The 13,046-nt window shown below is 35.3% G+C and overlaps 1 protein-coding gene across 1 annotated transcript in view; it reads right to left on the reverse strand.

Annotated features, from left to right (window-relative positions):
* LOC129253622 (switch-associated protein 70-like) overlaps window positions 1-9,308 on the reverse strand; it is a 29,376-nt gene extending 20,068 nt beyond the window's left edge. The window contains exons 1-3 of the mRNA XM_064108050.1: window positions 8,928-9,308; window positions 1,965-2,276; window positions 981-1,196 (exon numbers count right to left, since the gene is read on the reverse strand). Coding sequence (XP_063964120.1) covers window positions 981-1,196; window positions 1,965-2,276; window positions 8,928-9,026 — 627 coding nt within the window. The 5' untranslated portion in view covers window positions 9,027-9,308. The remainder of the gene's footprint in view (window positions 1-980; window positions 1,197-1,964; window positions 2,277-8,927) is intronic.
* Between the last annotated feature and the right edge of the window lie 3,738 nt (window positions 9,309-13,046).

Below are 13,046 nucleotides of genomic sequence, written 5' to 3' on the forward strand. Positions count from 1 at the left end.
ACTCAGCTTTGAACTTCCATGCAGCATACCATACAATTTTTCTGCCGAGGTTACAGAAGCCCAGTATCAGTCTCAAATTCATAAAAAGCATTGGTCAAATTGCAATATGAATTATTAAGCTCATACATGGTTTGATAGGACAAAAGAACTTCTCAAATTTAGCACTATGCCTATCTCATAATCTGTGTACCAGTCAGATAAAAAGAGAAGTCCTAAAGAAGTCAAGAAGTCCTAAAGTTGATGAAATGCTCCCCTCATTGAGCCCTGCCCATGCTGTAAAATGGGGGATCATACAAGTAGCTACTGTGAAAGAGACTAAAGAGTATTCATCCTAAAGATGCAGCATGTGACAAAGCTGCTGCATAGACAATGAGCAGCATTCATCTTATAAATGCAGCAAAAACTTCAATCAAAGCCCATCTCTAATTTTAATTGGTAAAGTATCAATAATGTGAATTATACTTTTGAGTATCACCAAACGTTGCAATCTTAGAAAAGTGCAGTGGCTGTTAAATAATTTTTTTCAGCCATTCATTCTTTGTGAAATAATGAACTTTTTACTTCCAAATATCAAAATGCACTTGGTACATGCATTTAATGTCTTAATTTTTTTTTTAGGGAAAAAAGGGTTTTGAATACTTGACTTACAATACTGATTGGATATCAGTACGCTACAAAGACTACATCCTTATATTTTCATCCTATTCCATACTGGAGAAGTGGATTTATATCAATATAAGAAAAGGAAAAAAATATGCAGATTTTTTTTATTATGATCAGACACTTGTTCTTAAATCATGATACACATCCAATAACATTTTTATTACACATCATCCACAAAATACATTAGGTCTGCATACATGTTCATATAATGTGTATTAATGATCTTGAACCCCAAAAACAGACACTTTCAGGGGATTTATTAATAACTAAAACTTATAAAGAGGCATTAAATCACCATCATCATCATCTGAACTCACCATTTTTTCCACCTCTTCTATCGTATTATTGTAGACCTCTGAGATGCCAACTTGGACACACATCTTGTCGACTTTACCCGTGTATTGCTGTTCAAAAAACTTTAAGCAGTTTGTGAATGTCAGAGTTTGAAGCATTGCGATGTGAGAGTGGAATTCTGTTAAACTCCACTTCATTCCCATAGCAACAACAAGTTTCTCAAACATGATAGCTGCTTCCTATGAGGAAAATAGAACACCAGGAGATTGATTTATTGCAAAAAAAAACACTTCCCTGTGAATGTAGTAGATCTTAGATCTTATAATAACTAACAGCTAATATACCGTACCAATTAGTCATTTTGCAAAGACAGTGTGCAAGTGTGCTGAAGTTTCAAATATTGATCAATGTAATTATGCACGCACATGAAATTCATCTCCGAAGGTCCTTATACAGGAAATGTTACAAGCTTATTCTAGTATGTATATTAAAAACATATAAATCACTTCTGTCTTTGGTATGAATAATTTTGTAGTATGAAGTAGGATGCAAAAATAGTATGAATTAAATCAGGTCATCTGATGTTCCCTTTCAAATAATTTCTTTCCTGAATACCTTTTCAATTATTATTATTCAAAACTGTACCCTATTTAACAATATATATACTCAATCAAGTTGCTCTTAAAATGTTGATAAACTGTTGTCTTTGTGGAAGGATTTCCTGGCAGCCTTGGTTTGTCAATATATCACAAAACCAGAGGCCTGATCAAAATATTTAGGTAAAATACATATGATACTTTTTATCATAATTATTCGTTTCTGAAAAAGAAAATTGGGTGGCGAGTTGCAAAGTTGTCTGAAACAACTCTCTGTCTCTCTGAGACCAGGTCTTCACCATTATCATCATCATAATCATGTCAACTAATTAACGTATTGTCATTACATTATAGTACGAAAATGTGACACAAAACAATGCTGTTATCAGCAACAGACTCAAGGCAGATTACCTGTGGATCCAGAACAACTGGGAATACTGGCTCAGCAAAGAAATTGAAGATTCTCCACAACTTGTACACATCTCTATTGTCCAGGACATTCTTATTTCTCGGCCCATAACATCTCCCACAGATCATCCAAGATACTTCCTCCAGCTTCACCAGGTCCATGTTTTCAAGGACAAGAAACTGTTCTTTTCTCAAGAATTCACGGTAGTCATTGAAGCCAATGGATTGATGATCCTCAAATAGCTCCATAAGACGCTTGGCTATGGCATTGCTGTTCTCAGCCCCTAGTGAGTTGCCAATATGAGCAGTCAGGACCTGATTGCATTAAGAAACGATACCATAAAGCAATGGTTCAATCCTTGATATTGACAAAACTATAACATTGTTTATTTTCCTTTGTATTCTTGAAAAATGAACTGCATTTTTCGTATATATTATAACCCTGCATTTCACAGACCTGTAAAAGTGTAAGTTAATTTCACACTATTTAGTCATGTGGACTTACAAATGGGGAATGGGGGGGGGGGGGGGGGGTGAATAGAAAACATTGAAAACAGATTGTTGATTTTTCTAGATAATGACAAATGTCATCAATTGTTTATTTGGCATTTTCAGATAGTATGACTATTCCAGACATTCATAGCAGAGCTTCAAGTATGATCACATGATATGGAAATCTGTCCATTTTTCTTTTTTTTTAATAGCAACATACATGTACCTTGGTTCATCAACTGGATTATCCTTCTCCTTGAAGGAGCCCCACCCCCCCCCCCCCCCCCATTATTACTGAAAATAACCTGAATTGGCAAATCAGAAACATTCATACTTGCAAATTTGCACAAGGATGTAACTTGTGTGGCATGTTAGGAATTACATATAATATATGTAGACAGCTTTAAAGGGGTACTCCCGGCTGAAAATAACATGATTTGAACTGATAAAGAAAAACAAGACAAACAAAACACTGAAAATTTGATTAAAACGAACACGGAATAACAACGTTATAATACAGATTTGCATTATTTTGGGCAAACATTTCTGTAAATGACTTCATGAATATTCAATGAGCAAACTGATGATGTCATAACCCCACATGTTCTTTTGTATTTAATTGTAAATATATGAAATGTTTTAGTCAATTTTTCCCAAAAAACTAAAAAAGTTGGATTGACAACTGATTAAATGCATTAGATATTCATTGCTGCAACTTTTCTTTTTATAAATAAGGGAAACATATCATTCACACTTGTATGAAAAAATGAAATAATTCTGATTTCATATAGAAAAGGAAATTGGGGGTGTGTATCATCATCAGCCCACCTACATATGAATATTCATGATGACATACATAACTGTTTTCACAAAATATTTTTGGCCCAGAATACCCCTTTAAAATCAACTATAATTTTTTTCCTGCCAGTAAATATTTAATTGTTTCCGTGACCAAACCTACATCATTGCACTTGAGCAGGTCTAACCAATATGATCAGTATTGATATAAGGACTTCCTATCTGTCTATCAATGGGTTTTCAAAAAGCAATTTATAGTAAAAAGAGCTCTTGTGAATGTTCACATTTCATCACTTGGGCAACACATCAATCTAATTGCTGGGCTCATGTAGGTTAGGATAGCAAGTTGTGAGTACTGAGTATAAAACTTCTTAAATAATTTCATGTAAACAAAAATAAATAAATGTGCACCAAAAATAATTTAAAATTTGTAATAGATTTCTTAGAGGGTCCACAGTGCATGATATACAGATCACTGTATTTCATAAATTGGTTCCAAACACGATTGAAGAGTATAGGCCTACCTCTTACACTTGCACAAAATTGTACTCTTTGAAAAGCTTTTTTTTTCTCAAGATATCACCTAAAAAGTTGTTCCATTCAACATTAGTACAGGCTGGAATCTACAACAAGTGGAACGGCAGTCTCGCCTGCATTACGCGATTTAATATAGCAGCAGTGCTAACTTTGAAAACTACTATTAAGTAATCATTCACAAAAACACCATTCATATAATGACATAATACCACGTTCATTGACCATAAATGACATTTGAACGGTGACTTAAGACTTGTCAACTACACCCATGTCCACATTTCATTCACTCTATCCATAAACTTTCAAAGTTATGATGGCAATTCAACAATTACCCCAACATGGCCTAAGTTTATTGACCTTAACTGACCTTTGACCTTGGTTTTGTGACCTGAAACTCACAGGGGATGTTCAGTGATACTTGATTACTCTTATATCCCAAGTTGTATGAACTAGATCCATAAACTGTCAGAGTTAGGATGGTAATTCAACAAATACCCCTAACACGGCCAAAGTTCATTGACCTTTAATGACCTTTGACCATGGTCATGTGACCTGAAACTCGTACAGGATGCTCAGTGATACTTGATTACTCTTATGTCCAAGTTTTATGAACTAGATCCATAAACTTTCAGAGTTAGGATGGTAATTTAACAAATATCCCCAACACGGCCAAAGTTCATTGACCTTAAATGACCATTGACCATGGTCATGTGACCTGAAACTCGCACAGGATATTCAGTGGAACTTGATTAACCTAATGTCCAAGTTTCATGAACTAGATCCATAAATTTTCAAAGTTATGATGGTAATTCAACAAATACCCCCAACTTGGCCAAAGTTCATTGACCCTAAATGACCTTTGACCTTGGTCACGTGACCTGAAACTCAGGCAGGATGTTCACTAATACTTGATTAACCTTATGCCCAAGTTTCATGAACTAGGTCCATATACTTTCTAAGTTATGATGTCATTTCAAAAACTTAACCTTCGGTTAAGATTTTGAAAATAATTCTCCCAACATGGTCTAAGTTCATTGACCCTAAATGACCTTTGACCTTGGTCATGTGACCTGAAACTCAGGCAGGATATTCAGTAATACTTGATTAAGCTTATGTCCAAGTTTCATGAACTAGGTCTATATACTTTCTAAGTTATGATGTCATTTCAAAAACTTAACCTTAGGTTAAGATTTGATGTTGACGCCGCCGCCGCCGTCGCCGTCGGAAAAGCGGCGCCTATAGTCTCGCTCTGCTATGCAGGCGAGACAAAAACTGTGCACCAAAGGCCAGAAATCATATGCGGTCAATGGAAGACTAATTTCTTCAGCTAATTGACTCTTTGTAAACAGATAGTCACTTGCCAGTTTCCATTGCCATTCAAGGTGAGCTTTTAGTATGTAGAATGCTGTATAATCAGTTTTAAGTCGACACAAAAACAAAAAGTTCATCAAACATGTCAATTGTTAAATAAATATGACTCACAATAAAGGTCAGATTGTTGACCAAATTCAAAGAAGAGGGTTGTGTTTGGATCAGAATATCAAACAAAAGAAAGATTCTTGTATACACTGTGACCAATAGACCATTGTGTCAGTTGTGTGATAAACCTTGAAATTGCTAAGTACAGTTTTTTTTTTGTGTCAAAAGTGTCAAAAGACATTGCTGCCACAGTATGACAAAAACTACAGATGGACAATGAATATAATGTGCACAATGATTGAGTTTTAGGGGATGATCTATTCATATTGATCATACATCATATTTTATCCACAGCCAGTATCAAAGAAAATATCTTTTAAAAAAACCCCAGCTACTTTAGAAATTCAGTGATTATTATTATCATTATTGTTTGTTTGGCGTCACCTGTGCCTGGGAAGCGAAAAGTGAACTAAATCACTATGACCCGCAGGTCTCTCCTCCCGATATAACTGATTGGGGTGAGTGCAGGTGGACCACTATACCGGGGTTTCCCCCTATTCTTATACGAATAGTGCGGTGGGTTCTTAATGTGCAAAGGTGGTGACTCTCCTCTACATGGGCCTCCATTTAACGTCCTATCCGAGGGACAGAGTGTTTTCCATTTTAACATAGCCTGCATCTATGAAACATGGGAGAGACGTTTACACACAACGCACTGGCTTCGGTCATCCGCCCGTGGTGGACTCGAACCCACGATCTTTGGTTCGACGGCAGGCGCATTACCGACTGAGCCAACAATGCTCTCTAAATGATAAAGTTGCAAGATCAAGCTCTTTATAATGGTCATCAATAGCTTCCAATTTATCTTAATATTAAAAAAATCATCCAAAAATAAATAAAAAAATATAAAAAATCTGAAAGGTGTAAAATTAGGATTTTCTAGTACAATCTCAATCTATAAAAAAAAACTTGAGTACATGAGAAGATGATGAAAATGGACACATACAGTACAGTATGTATACACATGTACAGTATACAGTATGTACCTTGGAACAAATAAACACGTTCATCATTCACCATTCTTTGTAAATTAATTGAGCTTAGTTCATTTGGTTTCATGCTTGAGTAAAGATTTCAATTATGAATTATTTCCAACACCAGTGCACTGTTATAAAGCAAGAATGTCCTCTTTCACTGTCTCCATTTATATCGATCAAACTCAAGTGGGTGGTAGTGAGTCAATGGCTAATTAATTTAATAGGTTAGCACTTTAGCTAATTAATATTTTAAGGACTACTTCCCTTTAGCTATGAATACTGTTTCCATTTAATGACATGGAGGCAAAATTAAAACCTCACTTTTTATGCGATATACCAACTTCCATCAACAGACAAGTACCCATACTGATGATAAAAAAACCTACCAATTGTATAATTTACTCACATCTGATGACTTATTGCAATTATATAGGTAAATAGAGTAATTAACAGGAAGTTAAAGGTTGTATCCTGAAATTTCATCCCATTCCCTGCCTGAGAAAGGCTGGGTTATTAGTTTCACCCTAGTTTCACACGTACACAAAAGGGAGTTAGTACATGTATGTTGATCATCCAATTTTTCTATTTCAACATAAATTTATGTATTTATTTTGAATTCTACAAATTAATATTTGACTTAGCTTTCCTCTTTCACAAGACATCTGCATAACAATACAGGCCCTTCTCCATTTCATCTGTCAATGAAGAATATTTTATCTTCAGATCAACAAGAAGTCAATAAATGCTTTGAGAAAGATATATATGTTCCTGAAGGACTATGCAGGCTCAACAAAAAGTATGTAATAAAATGATTCTACAAGCAGATCCTAATGATATGATTGGTTGTGTGCACTACGTAAATGACCGGTCATTCATTTGGCCTAAATAAAAACAAATGAATTTAATTGAATATATATGTAGATTTACTATGTCCAGTGATAAGCAATCATGAGAAAAGGACGGTCATAGGAAAATCAGAAAATGTTGAAAACTCCTCTGAAACAGCGGATTTAGCAGTCTAAGATTTGAGAAGATGATTTATTTTAAAAAAAAACATCCATTGCTCCTAACCAGCTACACAAATGATTTCAGTGACTTTATAAGGCTGTATGATATGTGCTTTTGGGAGGTTTGGGTTTAAACGACTTCCTTTTTAAGACGGGAAGACACACAACTGGAAAGTGTGATTTCTGTAATGAAAGAGAAACGATATACCACTTCTTATATGTTTGCCCTAGATTTATTATTCAACAAGCACTATTACTTGCTGAATTAAATGTTAACAATATCTCTGATGCGAAACGTAAAATGGAGAATCTCGCAGTAAAGACACAAAGTGCACTTATCAAATATTTCAAAAGGACTCATAGATTTCAAATTGGTTGCCAGGATGGCAACCATTACAACAGGGTGTAGTCAAGACTTCGTGACCATAATACTTTTCTGAGCAAGGTGTATATAATTATTCATTTTGGGGGGTAATTGTTTATGATGTAATCGATGATGTTTTCACCTAAATAGTCTATGTGTGCACCTTTCTTGTCACTTTCACTTTATCATATAATAATAATAATAATAATAATATCAGCATATTTACCCAGGGTAGCCACTTCAGTTCCGAAAACTGTTCTCCCAGCGGGCCCTGCTATTATTATTACCCCAGCTTCAGCACCGCTACCTTGATCGGGCGCTCGAGCATTCGAGGAATTTCTTCCTACCGGGTACCCATTCACCTCACCTCATATGGCCCTTGAATGTCAGTATTTACTCTACTATAAATAGTTTTTTTTTTTATGTTGATATTGATCTGATTTGACATAAATTTCACTTGCGGAAATTCAATTGAAGTTCTACGAGGTATCGGATAGAGAGCCCCCTGCTCACGTTTGAGAGACATAGGGAATACAATTTTTTTGTATTCCTGAGATGCCATCGAAATGCACCTCGAGCGGGCTTGTCAGGATAACGTGCTGTACAGGGCAGGAGAGGTGGTCTTGCACGATTTCCTAGGAACTTTTCTTTCCTCTCTTTCCTTTATTTTTCTAACTGATATAGATTCAACAAAGAAATTATTGTTTTTGGAAAAAAAAAAGGAAAGCTATTTTACAAGGCAACAATAGTCAAAACTGACTAGTTTGCCTATTCAAAATAACAACAACAACAGCTCATAAACACTGGCATACAGATGGGGGGGGGGGGCTGGGGGCACGTACATGTACATACATGTGTACCAAAAAAAATATTCAGGACCAAAAAAAGAAAAAAAAAGGAAAAGGGAACAGGTGAAATAAGATCCTTTTTTTCTGAATATTATATTAAAATCAATCATAAGTACATTTTTGAAACTTTGTATTAAGTCTTAAGTATTTTTTCATTTTTTTTAAATTTTGTCCATTACGCCGTCTGGTCCTCTCAAAATGTTTCACTCACTATGCCACTGCTCATGAACATGTATAGCACCGGTATCACATTTAAAACAATTGCATGAAATAGGAAACAACGCTCATTTTTAAAGCCCAACAACGTCCCGGCATATTAATTTGAAAATCCATTCAACCTTACAATACATCCCACTCATTCGTTCAGCATCATCGTTCAGTAAAGAACTGAAGGCATGCAACATCAATAAGTCGGACTGCACAACGACAACGTATCGACTATCGTACGTATCGTAGATTCGTACCTTTAATTCTGTCTTTGGAGCAGATCCATTTTTATCACTATCAAGAGCGTCAAAAGCATGCCACAACCACCTCGGTATGCACTCCTCTCTCCGTGCCATTTGTAGTTGGTCAAATTCAACAAAACTATTGCTGTAATCGTTCTAGACGGCAAATGCAAGTAACTTTATAGTAGTAAAGTAGTGAAGACGACTCCAGAACTCGAGCTCGGCACACGGTACGGTACGGTCGATGGTCGCCTAGCTAGCCTAGCTGCGGCGCAAGCCTTACGCGAAGGGCAAGGTATATGTGAAGCTAAGCTGCTTCGACGTATTTTCGGAAGTCCGGTTCCTCATATATTGCGCTGCACGATTTAGCGTTCCCCTACTTCCGGGTTTCTGGGCAAAGAAAACTTTTTTAATGAATATGCAATAAAGACTGTACCATTATTTTTTAAGGGGATTGAAAGAATTTCAAAATATACGTGTGTTTTTTACGGTTTTTTTTTAATAAAGACGAGAATCATATATTATTCTTCCCAAGTTTATTAAAAAAAGTACGTTTTACTTGTCATAAAAAATGGAAAAAACAATTTTTTCGTAAAAATAAACGTTGGAATACGTGTTGTACACAACCCCACACAACCTAAAATATGCTAAAATTGTTTTAGTCGTAAACATTTGAGGCGGGGCGAGGGTCCAAAGTTTGTGTTTTTGTTTTCTCGTACCCATATGACCTTGTAAATATTGACGTCATTTGATCTTAAACGCAGAAATAGCCTCGATATGGAGGTAACAAACAATACATTTACGAACGAAAAACATGAGGACAAATCCAGAGATTCAACTCCCTGATAAATAAATGTAACTGAATGTATGATGTGTCAGTTTAAACTAGCGTACCGATCGGGGACCTTGCAGCCACGGCCACCAAATACTTCCATGACCTGTCGGAAGAAAAAGTTAGAAAAGGGAAGAATTAAAAGGGTGAAATATAATAACGATTTTTTTGTTTTGTTTACTGTTGTGTTATAATCTATCACAAAATTAGATTTTGTATTAAAAAGGATGTTAAATAATAGGCTAGCTTGTTTAGCTAACTCGTACCGTTCAGAAATTTTTCTCCATACACTGTGCCTGGCCTTCAAAGATCCGATTTTTGCATGACGAGGGAGTATTTATGCATAGGGGTCATATATGTTTGGAATCCCAAACTAAAAACTGAAAATTAAATGTAATATTCCTTTACATATTTTCACTAAACCTACATCGTCAAAAATCAAAAGTAAAAAAATATATATTATTGAGAAGTTATGATTGATATGATTGATTTGATTAATAAGATTGAAATGGTTGATTTTATGATTAATATGATTGATGATAAATTATGATTGATATAATGTTATGATTAATAATATGATTGATATGATAGGATTGATACAATTATGATTGATAATAGATGTAATCCACCCCCTCCTCCTCTTCCTTCTTCTTCTTATGATAATGATGATGGTGATGATGATGATGATGATGATGATGACGATGATGATGATGATGAAGATGATGATGAGGAGGGGGAGAATAATTCTGAATCTAAATTAGTCATGATGGCACTAAACTGTTCATCGAATCATAATAGGAGTACGCCACCTTTGGCAGCTTGCGTGAATATCATTATTATTCCCTAGACTAATGCTCTCACGATTTTATATTCAAGTTTTTAGGTATTTTCTTCACAAAATATGACTGTGTTTTATGTTTTAAAACTTGATATAACAATTTGTAAAGCATAAAAAGGTCCTCACTTGTGTTTGAACGACATATTCCCATTAAAATATATTGACTATACTTGTGTAAGAAACGGCACATTTTTTATTATGGCTCTCAAAGGGGGGGCACGGGCCGGATGTGCCCCCCCCCCCTGGATCCGCCACTGTTTTACACATACCGAAACTATGATGATGTCGTCCCAAATACTGTTATATTACAGAGTTGCGAACCATCAATATCGCAAAAAAAATAAATAAATAAAATTTACAAAGACAGATCAAGATGGGTGGGACAAAGTCACTGAATGGAAATAATAAATTCAGCTCGCGCTTTGTGCTCACATTGCCTATTTAAACGGAGAATACGAGTCCATCTAAAATTTTATGAAGGAAAGAGAGGGAGAGAAAACTGGGGAAAGGGAAGTTTGAAACAGATGATAGTCTATGTCCTTGAGTTTAGGTCTGAAATGAGGGGTCCTTTTTTGAAAACAGGTTATAGTGAAATTTAAAAGAAAATCTTCAATTTGGACACAAACGATCAGAATATACAATAAAGAAGAATTAAAAAAAATGTCCGGATGTGAAAGGACACACCTTCGGCAGGAGCGGACCAAAAACAAGAGAAGAGAGAAGGAAAAGGAAGTGGAAGGGAATAGGACAATAATTTGAGGTGGGGGGGGGGGGGGGTAATGCGCTCGCATATACCCGTTTAACGAGATACGTATTCCATTCAAGAGGATAACAGCGACACATAAAATATTCTTTTTAAATTAAAGAAATAGTAGTTCAGTTTGCACTTCGCACTGTTCGTTTTGTATATAAGATACGTATTCTGTTCATGATTACAAAAAAGTTCTCAAAATGTCAATTTTCACTCATAAATATAATATTAATCCAGCTCGCACGTTGTGTTCACATTATATGTTTTTAAATACAAGTCTTATCTACTTCATGAATCCAAACGGTGCTTGATAAGTCCCCTTTTCAGGTCATTATCACAGCTCGCGCTTCGCGTTCGTATAAATTATATATAATATTGTTTGCTCTTTCGCTTCGCTCGTTGGCAAAAAAAAAAAAAAGTGTGAGAATCTGTGCAAGTGGATTAGGGTATGTATACGTGTATACTAGCGCATCACACCCCCCCCCCACTATAACACTTTCCTAACGCGTTATGCCAGCCAAGCTGGCATAATATTTTATTTTATCCCATTCCCCATAAAATACTTGATCCGCCCCTGTCATGAAAAAACGGGTGCAGCTCTCTTACTTTCGCCTTTGCTAATCTACATCCATCTACCTACCAACATGACCAAGCTTCAATTATAGTTGAGGCATATATCCATGGTTGAAGTATGGATTTCTTCCTCGAGGAAAAAAATCAAGAAGCCAATCCAAACACATACTTCAGAGCCTTGCAGGTTAAAAGGTCTTTTACTAATACCGTGCAAAAATGTGAATGGCTGCGTTCACATGTGAATGACATTTGAAAAAGTCTTTGCTTAGTTGTATATCGGTAGAGGAATTAGTTACCACCTCCCAAATGAAATATTATGTCAATCGGAATATGATGGCGATTGTTCTTATTTTGTATTGTATTTGCTTTGCTTTAATTTCATCTCTATCTAGATACTGTCTCCGCAGAATGCATGTTTGAAAGGGGAACTGAGCCATATGGACTTAACCATGAAAAAAAAATCACTATAAGATGTTGATTTTTTTGTTAACGAAAAGTGGGGGGTAAAGCCACCTTTATTCCGCAGTCCCTGCTTAATTCAGTTATACATCCACATCATGCATCTGAAGAGTTTCTTTCTAAGAACAAACTTTTAGTGCATTGTGAGAATACCCATAACAAAATATATTTAAAAAAATAACATTAATGGTGTTAAACTGTGTTTATCATAACGTTTGAGTTCAGAATATTGACATTTCATTTACACACATGTTTTTTTACTAGCGATAGCAACTTACATTGATAGGGCAACAAGATAACCCCTTATTGGATTGATAACTGTTCGAATAAAAATTAGAGGTTTCAACGTCCTTCATCATTTTATTTTCCAAATCCTTAAATCTCTTGCTTAGTACATTCTCTTATTGATTCTTACTTCCCTTTTCAGGAATTGTAAAATCAGAGGAAATTGGCCTCCCTATACATAATAATATTGAACCTGCATGATTTTAACAGTTTAAACTTCGTTATGTAATGCGATTACGTTTCGAGAAATAAAAATTAAAATAATAACCGAATAAATCAAATGCAATATAACGAACCCTCTGTAAACAACGAATATCATTTTATAATCCAATAAAGTATGGCTGGTAATTGTTGTTGAGTTCGTCTCAAGTACACCGAAGTAAATGATTATTATGC

The sequence above is a fragment of the Lytechinus pictus genome, chromosome 2 (genome assembly GCF_037042905.1).
Source record: "Lytechinus pictus isolate F3 Inbred chromosome 2, Lp3.0, whole genome shotgun sequence".
Classification (NCBI taxonomy): Eukaryota; Metazoa; Echinodermata; class Echinoidea; order Temnopleuroida; family Toxopneustidae; genus Lytechinus; species Lytechinus pictus.